General features: G+C 46.6%; 1 protein-coding gene across 2 annotated transcripts in view; it reads left to right on the forward strand.

Moving 5' to 3' along the window:
* The first annotated feature begins 3696 nt into the window (after window positions 1–3696).
* Window positions 3697–20448, forward strand: part of inpp5jb (inositol polyphosphate-5-phosphatase Jb) — a 69790-nt gene continuing 53038 nt past the window's right edge. For both annotated transcript variants that reach the window (XM_078421887.1, XM_078421888.1), the window contains exons 1-2: window positions 3697–3923; window positions 4071–4169. In XM_078421887.1, the coding sequence (XP_078278013.1) occupies window positions 4072–4169 (98 nt within the window). In that variant the 5' untranslated portion in view covers window positions 3697–3923; window position 4071. The remainder of the gene's footprint in view (window positions 3924–4070; window positions 4170–20448) is intronic.

A 20448-nucleotide genomic window follows, 5' to 3' on the forward strand; every position in this document is an offset into this window, starting at 1 on the left:
ACATTTTCCATCCCTAAGTGCTTCTCACAGCGATCTGTAAGTGCTTTTCGCAACAATGTAGCACCCTAAGTCCATCGCTAAGTGCTTTTCGGTAAGTGCTTTTCGCCGGCACGACGGGGGGGAGGGGGGCTGGTAGGGAAAGGGGGGTGGGGGAGAGTAACGGTGGGGGCGACGGGGAGGGTGGGAGGAGGAGGGGCCCCAGTACACTGCTTTGCTCGGGGCCCATAATGCTGTAAAGACGGCCCTACATTCCTGCTCTCCAGAGCTGCTGCCTGTCCCGCTGAGTTACTCCATGTTCCTCAATTTAACTGTGGCTGTTGATGACAATCCGGGCTTCACATCTGCCTCCACTGTCTTACCCCAGCTACACCTACATCATCCTGAACGGCCCATCCAAGGATGGTTCAGTTGCCTGATAACAGCTGGGAGAACAGCTGGTAGAGCTGCCGCCTCACAGTGCCAGGCACCCAGGTTCGATCCTGCCCTCGCGCACTGTCTGTGTGGAGTTTGCATCTTCTCCCTGTCACCACGTGGGTTTCCTCAGGGTGCTCCGGTTTCCTTCCACATTACAGGGACGTGCAAGTTTGTAGGTGAATTGGCTTCTGTGTATTGCCCCAAGTATGTAACCTGCAAATAGTGTATGGGGTCACTGGTCGATGTGGACATGGTGGGCTGAATGGCCTGTTTCCACGATGTATCGCGAGACTAAAAACTAGACAAAAGGGACAATTGTGACAATTACGTGTGGCAATTTCCTGTTTATAAGTTATAGTAGCAGAATTAGGCCATTCGACCCATCAAGTCTATTCCGCCATTCAATCATGGCTGATCTATCTTTCGCTCTCAACCCCATTCTCCTGCCTTCTCCCCATAACCTCTGACACCCGTACTAATCAAGAATCTGTCAATCTCTGCCTCAAAAATATCCAATGACTTGGCCTTCACAGCCGTCTGTGGCAATGAATTCCACAGATTCGCCACCCACTGACTAAAGAAATTCCTCCTCATCTTCTTTCTAAAGGTACATACTTTTATTCTGAGTCTGTGGCCTCTGGTCTTAGACTCTCCCACCAGTGGAAACATCCTCTCCACATCCACTCTATCCAGGCCTTTCACTATTCGGCAAGTTTCAATGAGGATCCCCCCTCATCCTTCTAAACTCCTGTGAGTACAGGCTCAGTGTCGTCAAACGCTCTCATAGGTTAACCCAACCATTCCTCTGATTGTTCTGGCATTGATTGTAGTGTAAGAATAGCAGATTATACAATGAGTCACCAGGTTTCTGGCACCATCTTGTTTATCCTTCAGGTTTCAAAATTCTTAAAAGTATGGCCTTATTTTGGTCTTAAAGGCCCGTTGTCCTGGCAACGGCATGGGGGTGGTACTGTAAGGTACTGCAGGGGGCGGCCTGGCCTGGCACTGCTGGCAGCCCAGACCATCATACAGACCAAACCCCCTTCCATTGACTTCATCCACACCTCACGCTGCCTCGGCAAGGCCAGCAGCATAATCAAGGACCAGTCTCACCCCGGCCACTCCCTCTTCTCCCCTCTCCCATCAGGCAAAAGGTGTAGAAGTGTGAATACGCACACCGCCAGATTCAGGGACAGTTTGCTCCCAGCTGTTATCAGGCAAACGAACCATCCTACTACAACCAGAGAGCAGTCGTGAACTACCCTCGGACAATCTTTGATCGGATTTTACTGACTTTACCTTGCGCTAAACGTTATTCCCTTACCATGTATCTATACACTGTAAGTGGCTCGATTGTAATCATGTATTGCCTTTCCGTCGACTAGTTAGCAGGCAACAGAAACTTGTCATCGTACCTCGGAACATGCGACAATAAATTGAACTGAACTGAAATGAAGGAACTGTAGATGCTGGTTTATACTGAAGATCGACACAAAGGTCTGGAATAACTCAGCGGGTCAGGCAGCATCTCTGGAGAAAAGGGATGGGAATAAATTCTATCTGAAGAAAGGTTCTGACCGAAAATGTCACCTACTTCCCTTCTCCAGAGATGCTGGCTGACCCACTGAGATACTCCAGCACATTGTGTCTCTTTGTACTAGCTTAATTTTGTTTGGAGATACAGAATGGAAACAGGCCCCTCGGCCACTCGAGCCCACGTTGAACATCGATCAACCTTTCACACTAGTTCTATGTTATCCCACTTTTTCAACCACATTCTGCACACCAGGGATAATTTGACAGAGGGCCAATTAACAACAGACAATAGACAATAGACAATAGACAACAGGTGCAGGAGGAGGCCATTCAGCCCTTCGAGCCAACACCACCATTCAATGTGATCATGGCTGATCATTCTCAATCAGTACCCCGTTCCTGCCTTCTCCCCATACCCCCTGACTCCACTATCCTTAAGAGCTCTACCTATTTCTCTCTTGAATGCAATCAGAGACTTGGCCTCCACTGCCTTCTGAAGCAGTGAATTCCACAGATTTACAACAGATTTACAACTCTCTAACTGAAAACCTACAAACCCACATGCCTTTGGGATGTGGGAGGAATCAAAGGCAACCGGAGAAAGCCCACACAGTTGCAGGGAGACCATGCAAACTCCACACAGACAGCACCCATAATCAGGATCGAACACGGGTCTCTGGCGCTGTGAGAGAGCCGATCTACCAGCATGCTACCCAATTGCAATTATTTTAGTATTGTGGTTATTAATGTATTTATTGCATTTCTGTTCATTATATATATTTTATGCGTATTGTGTTTGTGGTTAACAATTTCAGTTTGGTTTAGTTTCGAGATACAGCGCGGAAACAGGCCCTTCGGCCCACCGAGTTCATGCCAACCAGCGATCCACTAGCACTATCCTACAAACTGGGGACAATTAACAATCTAAACCGAAGCCTGTACAAGCCTGTATCTCTTTGGGGTGTGGGAGGAAAACGGAGCACCCGAAGAAAACCAGGCAGTCACGGGGAGAACGTACAAACTCCGTACGGACAGCACCTGTAGTCAGGATCGAACCCGGGTCTCTGGCGCTGTAAGGCAGCAACTCTACCGCTGCGCCACCGTGCAGCCCAAATTGCAATTATTCTAGTATTGTGGTCATTAATATATTTATTGATCTCAATTTATTATATATATTGAAGTTTGGTTTATTATATATTATGTATATTAATTATGTTTGTGGTTAACATTTTTGTTTAGTTTTTTTGTACTAGTGTCGTGTTTATCAATTTGTGTATTGAATTTTCCCACTAATATTACGGTTATTATTTTGTTTATTGATTTTTTTCTTTATTAAATATTACCTATATGTATTGTGTTATAGATGCGTTAAGCTGCAGCAAGTAATAATTTCATTATTCTGTTGGTCATTTGACACTGAAATATTCTTGACTCTTGACTGTGGCACAGGGGACCGTCTCTCAGTATTCAAAGCCGCACATCGGCGTTTCCCCTTTAAGTGGTCGTGGTTGCAATGTTATTGCATTGACGTCAAGGCGTGGAGCAGGCAGTGGAGAGGAGAGAGGGGAGAAGAGAGAGGGGAGGAGAGAGAGGGGAGGAGAGAGAGGGGAGGAGAGAGAGGGGAGGAGAGAGAGGGGAGGAGAGAGAGGGGAGGAGAGAGAGGGGAGGAGAGAGAGGGGAGGAGAGAGAGGGGAGGAGAGAGAGGGGAGGAGAGAGAGGGGAGAAGGGAGGAGAGGAGAGGGGGAGAGGAGAGGAGAAGTGGCAAGAGGGGAGGAGAGAGGCGTCCGGGGTCCGCCAGCGCATCTGGCCGCCGGCACTGCGGCCCCCAAACCCGGGCAGTCTCTGTCCTCACTCCCGGCCAGCCTTCATGTCCACGCCGGGAGACAGCGGCCACAGTGGGACCTGCTGCTGCTGCTGCTGCTGCTGCTGCTGTGATCCAGACCCATAGTGACTGTGAACAGCGCGTCTCCAGTGTACGTCTCTCTCTCCCTCTCTCTCTGGTGCACAAACACACACGGGACACGTTCTCCTTCAATGTTGCATTGCTCTCTGTCTGTCTGTGTCCTCCAGCATTTCACTCTGTGATCTCTCTCTCTCTCTCTCTCTCTCTGTGTGTGCAGGATGAGCGGGGGAGTGGTGGTCCCGGAGCCGGCTCTGGGGGTCGGTTACGGCTCCTCGCCCGTGTCTGATGCACTCCATGTGGGAGACGATGGTTTCAGGTGAGTCTCCGTCTAATGACCCCCTCGTCCCATGTTGATGTGTTGATGCGTTGGATACAAAAAGCTGGAATCAACTCAGCAGTGTCTCTGGAGAAAAGGAATAGGTGGCATTTCGGGTCGAGACCCTTCCCCAGACTGAGAATCAGGGGAGAGGGGAACTAGAGGTATGAAAAGGGTTCTCAAATTGGAGGAACAACACCTCATATCTCGCTTGGGCAGCTCACAACCCAGCCTTACCAGTCCTGATCTCTCTAATTTCAAGTAGCCCTTGCATTCCCTCTCTCTCTAGTCTCTTCCCCACCCTAGGTGTCCTGCCAGTTCCACTGTTCACATCCCTGTATCCCTTCGTATCCCTGCACCTCTTCCACAGCCAACAATTGACCATTGTGGGCTCCATCTTTCCTATGTCACCTGTGTCAGCTCGGATTTGTTCTGTACCCCTTTTCATACCAGACTGGGCACCATATCTGAGGGAGGATGTGCTGGCTCTGGAGAGGGTCCAGAGGAGGTTTACAATAATGATCCCAGGAATGAGTAGGTTGACCTATGATTTGATAGCGTTTGATGGCACTGGGCCTATACTCGATGGAGAGGGTGGGGGACCTCATTGAAACGTACAGAATAATGAAAGGCTTGGCTAGAGTGCATGTGGAGAGGATGTTTCCACTAGTGGGAGAGTCTAAAACTAGAGGTCACAGCCTCAGAATTAAAGGACGTTCTTTTAGGAAGGAGATGAGGAGGAATTTCTTTAGTCCGAGGGTGGTGAATCTGTGGAATTCTTTGCCTAGTCAGGGGATATATTTAAGGCCGAGATAGATAGATAGATTCTTGATTAGTACGGGTGTCAGAGGTTATGGGGAGAAGGCAGGAGAATGGGGTTAGGAGGGAGGGATAGATGAACCGCGATTGAATGGCGGAGTTGACTTGATGGGCCGAATGGCCTAATTCTACTCCTATCTCTTATGACCGCTTGATTTTATGACCTGCAGTCACTTCACCTGCAGGTGCAAGGTCACCTCAGGGGTAACCTAGTCTCCTTCCATGGTGAAACCACCTCCTCCCCCCCCCCCGGCCCGCCTTTAGCTCACTCCCAGAACTCTCCAGAGAGGTGGTCCAGCTCCCCATCCACCTGGTGCCCACTGCTGATCCTGTCCCTCCATCACTGTCTCCCAGATCATGTGGAGGGATTTTCAATTTAGCACGGATTTTGACATTAATATACCAAGGGAGGGGGCAGGTGGATAGAGCAATGATAGAGTCTGAGAGGCAATGAAATGATGGCCATGTGGAATGAGAGCCATAGAGTGATACAGTGTGGAAACAGGCCCTTCAGCCCAACTTGCCCACACCGGCCAACATGTCCCAGCTACACTAGTCCCAACTGCCCGCGTTTGGTCCATATCCCTCCAAACCTGTCCTATCCATGTACCTGTCTAACTGTTTCTTAAATGTTGGGATAGTCCCTGCTTCAACTACGTCCTCTGGCAGCTTGTTCAATACACCCACCACCCCTTTTGTGAAAAAGCTACCCCACAGATTCCTATTAAATCTTTTCCCCCTTCACCTTAAACCTATGTCCTCTTGTCCTCGATTCACCTACTCTGGGCAAGAGACACTCTGCATCTACCCGATCTATTCCTCTCATTCTCAATTCATGTAGCAAAGGGCATGGGTTGATGGAGTTTTGTATGAAGTGGTGCAGAATGCAGAAACAAGGAACTGCAGATGCTGGTTTACACAAAAGGACGCAAAGTGCTGGAGTAACTGAATGGGTCGGGCAGCATCTCTGGAGAACATGGATAGGTGACATTTCGGGTTAGGCTGAAGAAGGGTCCCGACCCGAAACGTCACCTATCCACGTCCTCCAGAGTCCGTGTACAATGGAGTTGAGGAGATCAATGAGGATGTCGCTGTGGCAGGGAGCTTAGTGTGGGAGTGGGACGAAGAGCTAAAATGACATTACTTACCAAATAGTGAAAGGCCTGGATAGAGTTGATGTGGAGAGGATGTTTTTTCCACTAGTGGGAGAGTCTAGGACCATAATAATTTGATGTATCTTTAGAAAGGAGTTGAAGAAGAATTTCTTTAGTCAGAGGGGGATGAATCTGTGGAATTCATTGCCATAGATGGCTGTGGAGGCTAAGTCAATAGATTTGGCAGATTCTTGATTAGTACGGGTGTCAGGGGTTACATGGAGAAGGCAGCAGAATGGTGTTGAGATGGAAAGATAGATCAGCCATGATTGAATGGCGGAGTAGGCTTGATGTGCGCAATGGCCTAATTCTGCTCCTGGAACTTATGGACATGTCATACAACTGGAAGCTTGTGATACCTCCACAGATGCTGCTTGGCCTGCTGATTTTTTTAAATTCCTGTGCTTTGTTTTATTGCACAAGGATCTAGTTCACAGGTACACAAAGTAATTGCAAAGACCATTAGAATACTGGCTTCTGGCCAAAGGAATGTTTTCTGAAACAAAAACATTGAGGTCAGGTTGATGTACAAAGGTGGGTCTTATCTCAATTTCCTTGCCTTTGTTTGATTACTTGCATACAACTTATTTGAACTTTGTAGTGTCATCATATATCAGCTATTTCTGTTGGGAGCTTCATGTTCCATTTTGGGGTTTGGCTGCCATTTTCCCTTAAATTTGTCTTTAGATCTTATTATTTCTGAAGAAACCACCACGAGAGCATTTACCACGTTCACCTCACTTTGTAATATTTCTCTGGGTGTTTTGAGTATGAAGCGCTGGGCACTGAACACACTTCATAAATTCATAAGTGATGGGAGCAGAATTAGGCCATTCAGCCCATCAAATCTACTCCGCCGTTCAATCATGGCTGATCTATCTTTCCCTCTTAATCCCATTCTCCTGCCTTCTCCCCATAACATCTGACACCCGTACTAATCAAGAATCTATCTATCTATCTCTGCCTTAAAAATGCCTAATCCATTGACTTGGACTCCACAGCCTCCGTGCCTTCTATGTCTAAAATATTCCCCAGATCCATAAACTGGATTATTCTGGTCGGCCCATTGCTTCAGCATGTTCACTTTCTATGGAACCCATCCCTTCCTTTCTTGTCTATGCTTTCTCTTCTCGTTCCTATTCTCCCATTACATGTGGTGCTGGCTCGAAGGGCCAAATGGCCTCCTCCTGCACCTATTTTCTGTTTTCTATGTGCCACATTTCTGACTGATGGTCAATTCCCCACATACAAACATCCCCCATATGTTGCTTTCTAAAGGGATGCTTCTGAATTGGACACTTCGGTTCATCTTTCATGTCCACAAAGGTCCACTGCCCTTTTAATGGCACCGTCCGTCGTAGCTGCAGAAGATGCAACCCCCAGTCTTTTACCACCTTATCCAGGTCCCCAACACTCAAGGTGAAACAGTGAAGTACTTCTATCGCAGGCATGGCCTGGATTTGCTGCTCATTTTATGGGTGGCACAGCGGGTAGAGCAGCTGCCTCACAGCACGACAGAGACGGGTTCGATCTTTACCTCGGATGGTGTCTGTGTGGAGTTTGCACGTTCTCCCTGAGACCGCATGGGGTTCCCCCAGTTTCCACCCACATCCCAAGGACCTGTGGGTTTCTAGGTTAATTGGCCTCTGTAAATCGTTCCTACTGTGCAGGGAGCAGGTAACATAGACCCAGTGTGAACGAGTGATCGATGGTCGGCATGGATCGGTGGGCCGAAGGGCCTGCATCCATGCTGTATCTTGCAGTCAGTCTATGAGGTGTTCTTTGTGTTGTGGAGGCCAAAAGTAGATTGTGTCTTTACTTTTTGCCAAAAGTAGATTGGGTCTTTACTTTCCATCACTCCGTATGCATGAAGCTGAGCTTGTGGCTGGTCGACATATTAATTCTTTCTCCCTCGCCCACCCTGACATTTCTGGACTTGTGTCAAAATGCAAAGATCCCAAACTCTGACAGCAATCTTGATCAACCTGTTGCCTTATTTTTATCATCATGAATTGACAAGGTAGTAATTTTAAGTTCGTAAGTGTAAAGAGCTCAAGAGACCATAAAAGAAACATCACCAGTAGCCCCTTTGTCAGTGTGCGTGTATCACCTGCTGTTGAATTTGAGTTTATATAGTAAATCATTCAACACAGACTGGACGGGCCAAGTGGCCTCCATTCCACAATTTAGCTTTTTAGTTTAGTTCAGAGATACAGCACGGAAACAGGCCCACCGAGTCCATGCCAACCAGCGGTCACCCCATACACTAGCACTACCTTACAAGCCAAGGACAACTTTCAATTTTTACCGAAGCCAATTAATCTACAAACCTGTACGTCTTTGGAGTGTGGGAGGAAACAGGAGCACCCGGAGAAAACCCACGTGGTCACAGGACGAACGTACAAACTCCGTGCAGACAGCACCTGTAGGCAGGATCGAACCCGAGTCTCTGGCGCTGTGAGGCAGCAACTCGACCCCTCAGATTCTCAGATTCATTTTGCAAAACACTTCCTGCTTTGTATCAGTGTTGTTGTAAACCTAAATTAAGAATAATTATCTGGTTAGAAGTCATAATGTTTGGTTATTGGTTTAACATGGTGGCAAGGCCACTAGCATAATCAAGTATGAGTCTCACCCCGGACAGAGCCTCTTCCCCCCTCTCCAGATTCAGGGGAGGTTTCTTCCCAGCTGTTATCAGGCAAATGAACCATCCTACCACCAACTAGAGAATGGTCCTGAGCTACTATCCACCCCACTGAAGACCCTCAGACTAGCTTTAATCGGACTATACTGGACTTTTTCTTGCACTAAACGTCATTCCCTTTGTCATGTCTATATACACTGTGGACGGCTCGATTGTAATCATGTATTGTCTTTCCGCTGACTGGTTAACCCGCAACAAAAGCTTTTCACTGTACCCTGGTGCACGTGACAATAAACTAATCTAAACTAGTGTCCTTAAAGATATAATCTAAGCTTTCAGAGAATCCAAAAATATTATACAAAGTGGAATACAAAATCCTGTCTGATTCTTAATAAGAATCAAAACAGCAGGTCAATGGTCATATATCCATCCTGATCTTGTTCCATGGTGGATCGTATTAAGGGGCCTCCTGTCTTTTATATTTGCAACTCTAGTTGTTTTTTTTACCTTCTCCAGATTTAACTTGGAGTGATACAGTATGGAAACAGGCCCTTCGGCCCAACTTGCCCACACCGACCAACATGTCCCACCTACACTAGATCCACTTGCTTGCGTTTGGTCCATATCCCTCTAAACCTGCCCTATCCATGTACCTGTCTAATCCCAGTCTCTTATTGCACCCAAGTTGGCTGATATTTCTGGTGTTTTTAGTTTTTTTTTAATGTAATAAGTTACTTCAATGTAATTGAATTATTTCATAAATGTACTCGGCAATCAGAGATACTTCAACATGGCTCAAAATCAGTCAAAGGTTGCCAGAACTTTCTCAAGATGGCGCCAAACGGAAATGACTTCAGAGGACCATTGACTCTTGGAGTGGGTGGGACGGGCATTAGAGGTAGCAAATCCGGTCAGTGCCATCTGGCCCAACATGGATCAACTAACATAGAACGTAGACCAGTACAGCACAGACACGGGCCCTTCGGCCCACGATGTCTGTGCCAAGCGTGATGCCGTGTTAAATTGATCTCATCTGCCTGCACGTGATCCATATCCCTCTATTCCCTGCATGTCCGTGTGCCCATCTAAAAGCCTCTTAAGCACCACTATTGTATCTGCCTCCACCACCGCCCCTGGCAACGCGTTCTTGGTCCCCACTACTCTCTGTATTTTAAAAAACCTGCCATGCTCATCTTCATTAAACCTTTCCCCTCTCACCTCAGGGCTATACTCTCTACTGTTGGATCATAAGGGAATAAGGAGTAGAATTAGGCCATTCGGCCCATCAAGTCTACTCCGCCATTCAATCATGGCTGATCTATCACTCCCTCCTAACCCCATTATCCCTCCTTCTACCCATAACCTCTGACACCCGTACTAATCAAGTTATTTCCACTCTGGCGGAAAATGTTCTGACTGTCTTCCCTGGCAGTGCGTCTCGTAGTTTTATATACTTCTCTCAAGTCTCCAACTTTCCAGAGAAAGAGAAAACCTGTATTATATATTGGGTTTATACCCATGTTGAAGTAAGACAATTCTGCCTGTTATAACACAATAATTGATAATCAAAGTTGATTTGTAATCAGTATCATCTCATAATTTACATAATAATAGTTACTTATTAAAATTGTTGCATACATTGCATTTAAGACTTCTATAATCAGCTCAAATTTCTCTGGAACTAACCACATTTAAGAAGTACTGAGATAAGCATTTGAACCTCTACAGATGAGGATTCAGAGCTGGGAAGTGTGTAGTTTAGTTACATCGTGGAAACAGGCCCTTCGGCCCACTGAATCCACGCCGACCAGCTATCACCCATATACTAGTTCTGTCCTACACACTTTACAGAGGTTCCCAATTAACCTACAAACCTGCAGGTCTTTGGGATGTGGGAGGAAACCGGAGCACCCGGAGGAAACCCACGCAGGTCACGGGGTGAACGTACAATTTGTGTACAGGCAGCAGCCAAGGTCAGGATCAAACCTGGATCACTGGCGCTGTGAGGCAGCAGCTCCACCACTGTGGGATTAAACTATGGTTTATTTTTGGTTGGCATAGACTCGATGGGCTGAATGGCCTTTGTCTCTGTGCCAGACATTTCTGTGAGTCAGTGATTCTGAAAGTGCAGTAAATCAGGATTGAACTTGAGGGATCAGCATTACTCACCCTTCCTCAAACATGGGTGGGTTACTTGGACGTATCCACACACCTTGTATCTGTGTCCTTGGCTCCTCACCAGACTGGATGAATTTGCATGCCCAAACCATCAGAGGAAGGCATCTTAAAATAGACGCACAGGCGTCCCCTGGGTTGAGTAACCGTTCCGTTCCTGAGAACTATCTGTAAGCCTATCTCTCCCTCAGTCATGACAGTGTTGGTTTTCCACAGCTGTCCACATCGTATCGCTCAACGTATACTTGCTACAAACCCTTCATTTGACTGCACCATCCCCCTACTATCTCCCATAATTAAACTAATGTATGGCATCCATTGATTGATGAATACAAGGAAACTTTTCTCATTGATTGAATTGAAAGAGACAGCATGGAAACAGGCCCTTCAGCCCACCGAGTCCGCGTCGACCATTGGTCACCCGTTCACCCAAGTCCTATGTTGTCCCTCTTTCTCATCCACTCCCAATTTACCTACAATTTACCCGCAGTGGCCAATTTACCCACAAACCCACACTTCGCTGGGATGTGGGTGGAAACCGGAGCACCCGGAGGAAACCCACGCGGTCACAGCGTGAACGTGCAAACTCCGCACAGACAGCACCCGGTCAGGATTGGACCCGGGTCTCTGGTGCTATGAGGCAGCAGCACTACCCAGAGTTATTCTAATTACCGATCATGCAAAATGCTTTGAAAATGTACAGGAGAATTTTCATGAAGTTAGATTTCTGTTTTAGTCAGGACATCTGTTACCCGGGGACTTTCTAAATCCAGTTTCTGATTCAACTTCTGTTACTCTAATAATTGAAGTTCCTTAAAATTTCAGTTCAGCCACATTCAGCACAGTTTCACTCTGTTCTTGCTGAGTTCATTAACAGCTTTAGTTTAGTTCAGAGATACAGCGCGGAAACAGGCTCTTCGGCCCACCGTGTCCGCGCCGACCAGCGATCCCCGTACACTAGCACCATCCTACACACCTGGGGCAATTTACAATTTTTACCGGAGCCAAATTAACTAACAAACCTCTATGTCTTTGGAGTGTGGGAGGAAACCGGAGCACCCTGTCTGTACGGAGTTTGCAAGTTCTCCCCGTGACCTGCATGGGTTTTCTCAAGGTTCCACACTCCAAAGACGTACAGGTTTGTGGGCTAACTGGCTTGGTATATTTGTAAATTGTCCCTGGTGTGTGTAGGATAGTGTAAGTGTGCGGGAATCGCAGGACGGGGTGGACGCAAGGGCCTGTTTCCACGCTGCAACTCTAAAATTAAAACTAAAAACACACCCGGAGAGAACCCACACGGTCACGGGGAGAACGTACAAACTCCCGACAGGCAGCATCCGTAGTCAGGATCGAACCCGGGTCTCTGGCGCTACGCCTCCGTGCAGCCCTAATCAATTTAAAGGACTCGCTTTGTTTAAATCTTTGTTGTGTAATCAGTGGTCTGCTCATGGCACACCTCGGTCAGTATTTGTCAGCAGAATATACCGCGAGGCACGCTTCCACAGCTGGTAAAGCTGCTACCTCACTGCGACAGCGACCCCGGTTCTATCCTGACCTTGGGCGCTGTCTGCGTGGTAGTTTACGTTCCCTGACTGGTTGGAACGCAGCAAAAGCTTTTCACTCCACCTCGGTACACGTGACAATAAACTAAACCTCAAACTCAACTCCTTGGGACCGTGTGGGTTTCCTCTGGGTGCTCCGGTTTCTTCTCACGTCCCGAACCCCCAGTGTGGGCTTGTAGTTTAATTTAGTTTAGTTTAGTTTAGTTTAGAGATACAGCGCAGAAACCGGCCCTTCGGCCCACCAGGTCCGCGCCGACCAGCGATCCCCGCACATTAACACTATCCTATAGCCACTAGGGACAGTTTTTACATTTACCAAGCCAATTAACCTACATACCTGTACGTCTTTAGAGTGTGGGAGGAAACCGAAGATCTCAGAGAAAACCCTTGCAGGTCACGGGGAGAACGTACAAACTCCGTACAGACAGCACCTGTAGTCAGGATCGAACCCGGGTCTCCGGCGTTGTAAGCGCTGTAAGGCAGCAACTCTGCCGCTGCACCACCATACCACCCCATTGGCCTAGTGTGCAGAGAGTGGTTGCAGGAATGGGATAGCATAGAACTAGTGTGAGCGGTTGATTGATGGTCAGCGTAGACTCGCTAGGCCGAAGGCCTGCTTCTATGCTGCACCCTGCATCTCTAAATTAAACACAGTGTGAATCAGAAGAGGGAGGTCATCTGTCCTCAACCCAGTTAAGACGACCCCCACGAGATGCGAGTAATCTCATCCAGCAAACAGCAGGGCAGGCTTTCCTAATGATGGTTTGTTAATCAGACTCCCTCAGACCCGTGCAATTTTACACACAACCGACAGAATTGGGTCAAGTACTGACGACTGCAAATAGGATCAAGATCTCACCGGAACGTTCCAGAATTGTGTTCCGATGGAGACTTTTCTCTAGGATTTTTCTTTTTAAAAAACGGCTTTGGGATAAAAGGTATTCTAAATGAAGACTGCAAATTGACCAACTGGCTGCCTGGAATATCTTTCAATTCACTGGTATATGAATCTCTATCATTTGTAGGTCTGTAATAGGAATGAGGCATTAAATTTATCAAGGTGTGAGTTTAAAATAAAATAGCATTTCTTCCTCTGTTGTGGAAAGGAACAAAATCTTGTCTCGTGCGTGTGTAAGGTCCACTGTCCTTGGCAGTGCTCGTTATTCTCCCTCAGCATGACCATTGGTCCTGTTCGATTTAAATCTGTACACTTATCTGTACATAAGGACGGCACAGTGGCACAGCGGTAGAGTTGCTGCTTTACAGCGCTTACAACGCCAGAGACCTGGGTTCAATCCTGACTACGGGGGCTGTCGAACACGGAGTTTGTACGTTCTCCCCGTGACCTGCATGGGTTTTCTCCGAGATCTACGGTTTCCTCCCACACTCCAAAGATGTACAGGTTTGTAGGTTAATTGGCTTGGTATAAATGTGAACTTGTTTCCTGGTGTGTGTAGGATAGTGTTAATGTGTGGGGATTGCTGGTCAGTGCGGACTTGGTAGGCCGGAGGGTCTGTTTCCACCTGTATCTCTAAATTAAACTCAACTAAAATTTACACGTCTGTAGATTGGTGAATCATTTTGACTTAATTATGACAGTCTTGGTTGGTAAGTAATTTTCTAAGGTTGGAGGACATAATTCTAGGCTGATACCACAGTGGCCAACTGACGGGGCGTAATCTGAGGTAATGCATCACCTCTGTCTTTTTCAATGAACATAAATTATCTTTCACACCTTACGTGCTCTTTATATGCTTCCAAATCTCTACTTTTCCTCTCCCCATGACTCTCAGTCTGAAGAAGGGTCTCGATGTTACCCTTTCCTTCTGTCCAGAGATGCTGCCTGTCTGGCTGAGTTACTCCAGCATTTGGTGTCTGTCTTCAGTTTTAAACCAGCATCTGCAGTTCCTTCCTAGGAGATAGATAAGGGTAGCAGTTCTGGATGTTGATAGATTTGAGCAAGGCTTTTGACAAGGACTTAGTCTGATTCAAAAAGTTCAAATGGCAAGTTGGTTCCCAAAACATATCAGCAAAGAAAATGAATTGTAATTGTGAACATATATTTCTATGGGGTTCCAAGAGCCAAGAGTTTTTTATTGTCTTGTGTCCCAAAACGGAACAATGAAATTCTTATCTACAGGGTAGAATGTTGTCTCGGTGTCCCAAGTGTCCAGTTTAGTTTAGTTTAGAGATACAGCGCAGAAACAGTTCCCTTCGGCCCACTGGGTCTGTGCCACTAGCACTAGCACTCGCCTACAAAGTAGGGACAATTTGCAATTTTTGTTTTACCAAAGCCAAATTAACCTGCAAACCTGTACTTCTTTGGAATGTGGGAAGAAACCACATCACCCGGAGAAAATCTACGCGGTCACGGGGGGAATGTACAAACTCTGCACAGACAGCACACCTAGTTGGGATTGAACCCGGGTCCCTGGCGCTGTAAGGCAGCAACTTTACCCGCTATGCCACCGTGCTGCCCTATGTTTCTAAGTTTTTATCAGCATAGTTCAATGGTAGCACTTGTTCATCATTTATCTGACTGTCCCTCTTAGAGTCATAGAGTGCAACAGCGTGGAAACAGGCCCTTCGACCCAACTTGCCCACACCGGCCTACATGTCCCAGTTACACTAGTTCCACCTGCCCGCGTTTGCCCATATCCCTCCAAACTGTCCTATCCATGTATCTGTCTAACTGTTTCTTAAACATTGGGATAGTCCCTGCCTCAACTACCTCCTCCGGCAGCTCATTCCATACACCCACCACCCTCTGTGTGAAAACGTTACCCCCTCAGGTTCCTGTTAAATCTTTTTCCCTTCGCTTTAAACCCATGTCCTCTGGTCCTCAATTCACCTACTGTGGGCAAGAGACTCTGTGCATCTGCCCGATCTATTCCTCTCATGAGTTTATATCTTATTTTCAATCTTGTGTCTGGATTTCCGATGTGGGCTGCCTGTTCGTGCACTCTCCACTCATGCCGGGCGTTGTGGCTGAGCTTAAACTTGTTGAAGATCAACCCGAGGAAGTTGCTGCTGTGTGTGGGGGAGCAGATTACTGCCTCTGCCACTGCCACCTCCTCCAGCGTCAAGCCCGGCTTCATCTGATACCACAGTCGGCGAGATCGTTGGGCTTGTTTACGCTGTTTTCCGTACTTTAGTCGACAGTCACTGTCTAGTTTCGCAGGTGAATGATGAACACAGAGGGCTGTTAGTGCTGGGATTTATTTCACCAAGGGTCGAGATCAGAAGAGGGAAAGCGTTTAGTTTAGTCTGAAGATGGGTCTCGATCCAAAACGTCACCCATTCCTTCTCTCCAGAGATGCTGCCTGTCCCGCTGAGTTACTCCAGCTTTTTGTGTCTATCTTTAGTTTAGTTTAGTTTAGTTTTGAGATACCATGGGGAATCAGGCCCTTCAGCGCACTGACCAGCGATCCCCGCCCACTAACACTATCCCTCTCTCACACACACACACGCACACACACACACACACACACACACACACACACACACACACACACACACACACACACACACACACACACACACACACACACACACGAGGGACAATTTACATTTATACCAAGCCAATTAACCTGCAAATCTGTACGTCTTTGGAGTAGCAATTTAACATAGCAATATTTACAATATTGATCTGCTTGCAACGTTGCCAATTATCGTTGGGCTCCAGCATCCTGTCGTCCCACAGTTTGTGCTGAACAAGTTCACCGTGCAATGAATAATTGAAGTGCCATCTGGCCCTGCAATAACTGTCTGCTCTGTGTGTGTGGCTGGGGAGGGTTTGCAGGCTGGGGACAAGGGCGATCTTGGCATTTTACAGAGATCAGCATCTGTTGCCTGGGTTAAGTTGGAGAACCACCCATTCTCACCAACATTACCTTTCTCAGGCAGCACCACCTCAGAAGATACTGGCATGCATTCTGACTGAAGCTTTTGAATAGCCAGGAGGTCTGTTTCTGTACTGGACAGAAATACGTGATAGGATAGTAACTAATAATAGTGCCAGTGTCAAGTGGTGGGATAGGAGGGGTGGCACGGTGGCGCAGCAGTAGAGGAGCTGCCTTGCAGCGTCAGAGGCCTGGGTCCGATGCTGACTCTGAGTGCTGTCTGAGCGGAGTTTGTATGTTCTCCCCGTGTGGGTTTACCCCGGGCGCTCCGGTTTCCATCACACTCCAAAGACGTACAGGTTTGTAGGTGAATTGTCTTTGGTGAAGATTGTAAACTGCTGGTGTGTAGGGAACCTTTCCTGTCCATGTACGTCCAAATGTCTTTTAAATGTTAGACACAAAGCAGTGGGGTAAATCAGCACCATGGGTCAGGCAGCATCTCTGGAGAAAAGTTTTTTTTCACACAGAGAGTGGTGAATCTGTGGAATTCTCTGCCACAGAAGGTAGTTGAGGCCAGTTCATTGGCTATATTTAAGAGGGAGTTAGATGTGGCCCTTGTGGCTAAAGGGATCAGGGGGTATGGAGAGAAGGCAGGTGTGGGATACTGAGTTGGATGATCAGCCATGATCATATTGAATGGTGGTGCAGGCTCGAAGGGCCGAATGGCCTACTCCTGCACCTATTTTCTATGTTTCGATGTAAAACATCTGAAGAAGGGTCCCGACCCGAAACGTCACCTGTCTTTTTTCTCCTGAGATGCTGCCTGACCTGCTGAGTTACACAAGCACTTTGTGTCTATCTTTGGTATATAAACCAGCATCTGTAGTTCTTTGTTTCTACCTATCTTTTAAATGTTGTTATAGTATCTGCCTCAACTACCTCCTCTGGCAGCTCGTTCCATATGCCCACCACCCTCGGGTTCCTATTAAATTTCTCCCCTCTCACCATAAACCTATGGTTCCTGATTGTGTATGAACAGCAAGATGGGAGTTGCTTTTAGATTGTACACTGGACTTTAGACTTTACTTTAAAGACAGTAATGACAGCCATTATTGCCTTTGCTCTCTGATTCAACAGGTGTGTTACACCAGTGCAGTCTAATTAGAAGCCAGCAACAACAAATTTTATTTGAATTTGTTATATAAAGATTTACAATGATAGTTCTTAATGGTGATGTGTTTGGAGACTGTCATGATGTTTCTTACATTACAGGATAGACTATACAGTATGTTCCATTAGTTTAATTACGGGTAACATTATGGTGATTATTCAATGCAATGAAAGAAATGCAGCAGGTTTATGCAGAGCGATAAGATGTGGGTGGGTTTAGAAAATGGAGGGTTTCTGACATAGAGAAATTGGCTTCTGGACAGCTCTGAGAAACAGAACCCTCGTATAACCCGGGCTTGTGTTATCGGATAACACTGCTGAGAGGAGATTATGTGTAGGAAGGAACAGCAGATGCTGGTTTACACCGAAGAGAGACACAATATGCTGGAGTAACTCAGTGGGCCAGGCAGCATCTCTGGAGAGAAGGAATGGGTGATGTTCTGGATCGAGACCCTTCTTTAGTCCCACCCTCAACCCAAACCTCTCTCCTCTCTACTCAACCCCCTCACCTCCCAACCTCCTCCCCACCCTCCTCCTCACGCTCAATTGGGAATGTGGGGTAACATCGAACTAGTGCGGACAGGTGATGGATGGTTGGAGTGGACTCAATGGGCTGAATGGCCTGTTTTCACGTTGTATCTCTGAACTGAAATGGAACTGTTTTTGAGCTGGAGTCAGCTGCCTCAATGCTGACTACAATTCAAACTTGTTGTCCAACAGGTCCCTGTGACTTGTCCACACTGAACCTTATTAGTTCATAATAAGTATAATCTCCTCTCCTTATCTTTAGAGGAGATTATGATACAAATAACAGAACTAACTGGTTAATGAAAAGGAAGTCATTGAAAAGGCTGGGGATTGAGTGGGATGTATTTCTTTGTGAAGTGTATTCATTTGTCTGCGAAGCCCAACATTATATTTATCTTCAAAGAGCTTTCCATAGAACCTATTTCACAATAATACAAAGCAAACTACATTGGATGCTGGAAATCTCACGTCAAGAGTCAAGTGCTGTCTGTACAGAGTTTGTACGTTCTCCCTGTGACTGCGTGGGTTTTCTCCGGGTGCTCCGGTTTCCTCCCACATTCCAATAACTTGTCGGTTAATTGGCTTCTGTAAATTGTTACTAATGTGTCGGATAGAACTAGTGATCGCTGGTCGTCGCCGACCATGTGGACTGAAGATAGACACAAAATGCTGGAGTAACTCAGTGGGACAGGCAGCATCTCGGGAGAGAAGGAATAGGTGACGTTTCGGGACGAAACCCTTCTTCAGACTGATGCCAGGGGAGGGGGCGGGACAAAGATAGAATGTAGTCGGAGACAGGAAGACTAGTGGGAGAACTGGGAAGGGGGAGGGGATAGGGAGGGAAAGCAGGGACTATCTGAAGTCAATGTTCACACCGCTGGGGTGTAAACTGACTGAAGAGCCTGCTTCCACGCTGTATGTCTGAACTCTAAAACAAGAAAGACTACAGAACAATGACATTCTTACTGAATCTGAAATGGAAGTGGAAAATGCTGGGAATATTGAACAGGTAAAGCAGCATCTGTGAGGCCAGAAACAAATTAAATGATCCAGTAGGAAAGTCTGAAGAAGGGTCTCGACCCAAAACGTCACCCATTCATTCTCTCCAGAGATGCTGCCTGTCCTGCTGAGTTACTCCAGCATTTTGTGTCGACCCAAAATGATCCAGTAGTTCTGATGGCAGATTATTTTACCAGATGCTTATCACAAAGTTATGTTTCATAGGCTGGATAGTTTGCATCACATTAGTTCACAGATGAAACTGAAAGTAAACTCAGTTTGTTTTCCTCAGTTCTTTATTTAAGACACCAACCTTTTGCCAAGCAACAGGTCAATGTTGTTGGCAATACTACAGGAACTCAGCCAATTATAATCAGATGTTATTGAACGGCGGAGCAGGCTAGTGAAGTTGTACAAAAGTGCTGGAGTAACTCAGCGAGTCAGGCAACACCTCAGGAGGGGAAATAGACAGGCGACGTTTTTCGGGTGGGAACCAGAAATGCCACCTTTCAATGTCCTCCACAGAATCTGCCTGACCCACTGAGTTACTCCAGCACTTTGTGTTCAATGCAAGGTTCCAGCATCTGCATTTCCTTGGGTCGACATTTTACTGAGGGTCCCGACCCGAACACGTCATCCATGCAAATCCCCCAGAGATGTTGCCTGAGCCGCTGAGTGGCTCCAGCACCATGTTCTACACAAGGTTCCAGTATCTGCAGTTCCTTGTATGCCACTTGGGAATAGGCAATAAAGAGTCAAGAGTCTCTTAAAAGGCTTGGATAGAGTGGATGTGGAGAGGATGTTTCCACTAGTGGGAGAGTCTAGGGGTGTGTGTGTGCGGTATTGTGTCTACCTATATATATAGTTATTTTCTATAGTTATATTTATATATATACACATACATGTACATATATGTGTCTGAAGAAGGGTCTCGACCCGAAACATCACCCATTCCTTCTATCCAGAGATGCTACCTGTCCCGCTGAGTTACTCCAGCGTTTTGTGTCTATCTTATCTATCCTCCTTATTTCACCTCAATGAGTTAGATATGACAAAATTCCTTTGACAAATTTATGGTGAGGTCCTTGATTAATCTGTGCCTATCTAAACAGCTCGTCATATTTTTTTCCAAGAAGCTGCCTAGACTCATGTTATGTGAGCTGGCCTGTAAATAGATACTCCGTGTCTTTGTTGTTTTTTTTAAACGACATTACCAAATGAGCTAATTTTTAGTCTTCCAGTATCCTGCCCATCATAATCCAGGGAGGATTGGAAAATGATGATCAGACCCTCGCTATTTAGCTCCGTATTGCTCTCAAAAGTCTGCGATATATTCCATCGGAGGCCTTCAAAATGTATTTTCTTTTTATGACGTTGAACCCATGA

The sequence above is a fragment of the Rhinoraja longicauda genome, chromosome 25 (genome assembly GCF_053455715.1).
Source record: "Rhinoraja longicauda isolate Sanriku21f chromosome 25, sRhiLon1.1, whole genome shotgun sequence".
NCBI lineage: Eukaryota > Metazoa > Chordata > Chondrichthyes > Rajiformes > Arhynchobatidae > Rhinoraja > Rhinoraja longicauda.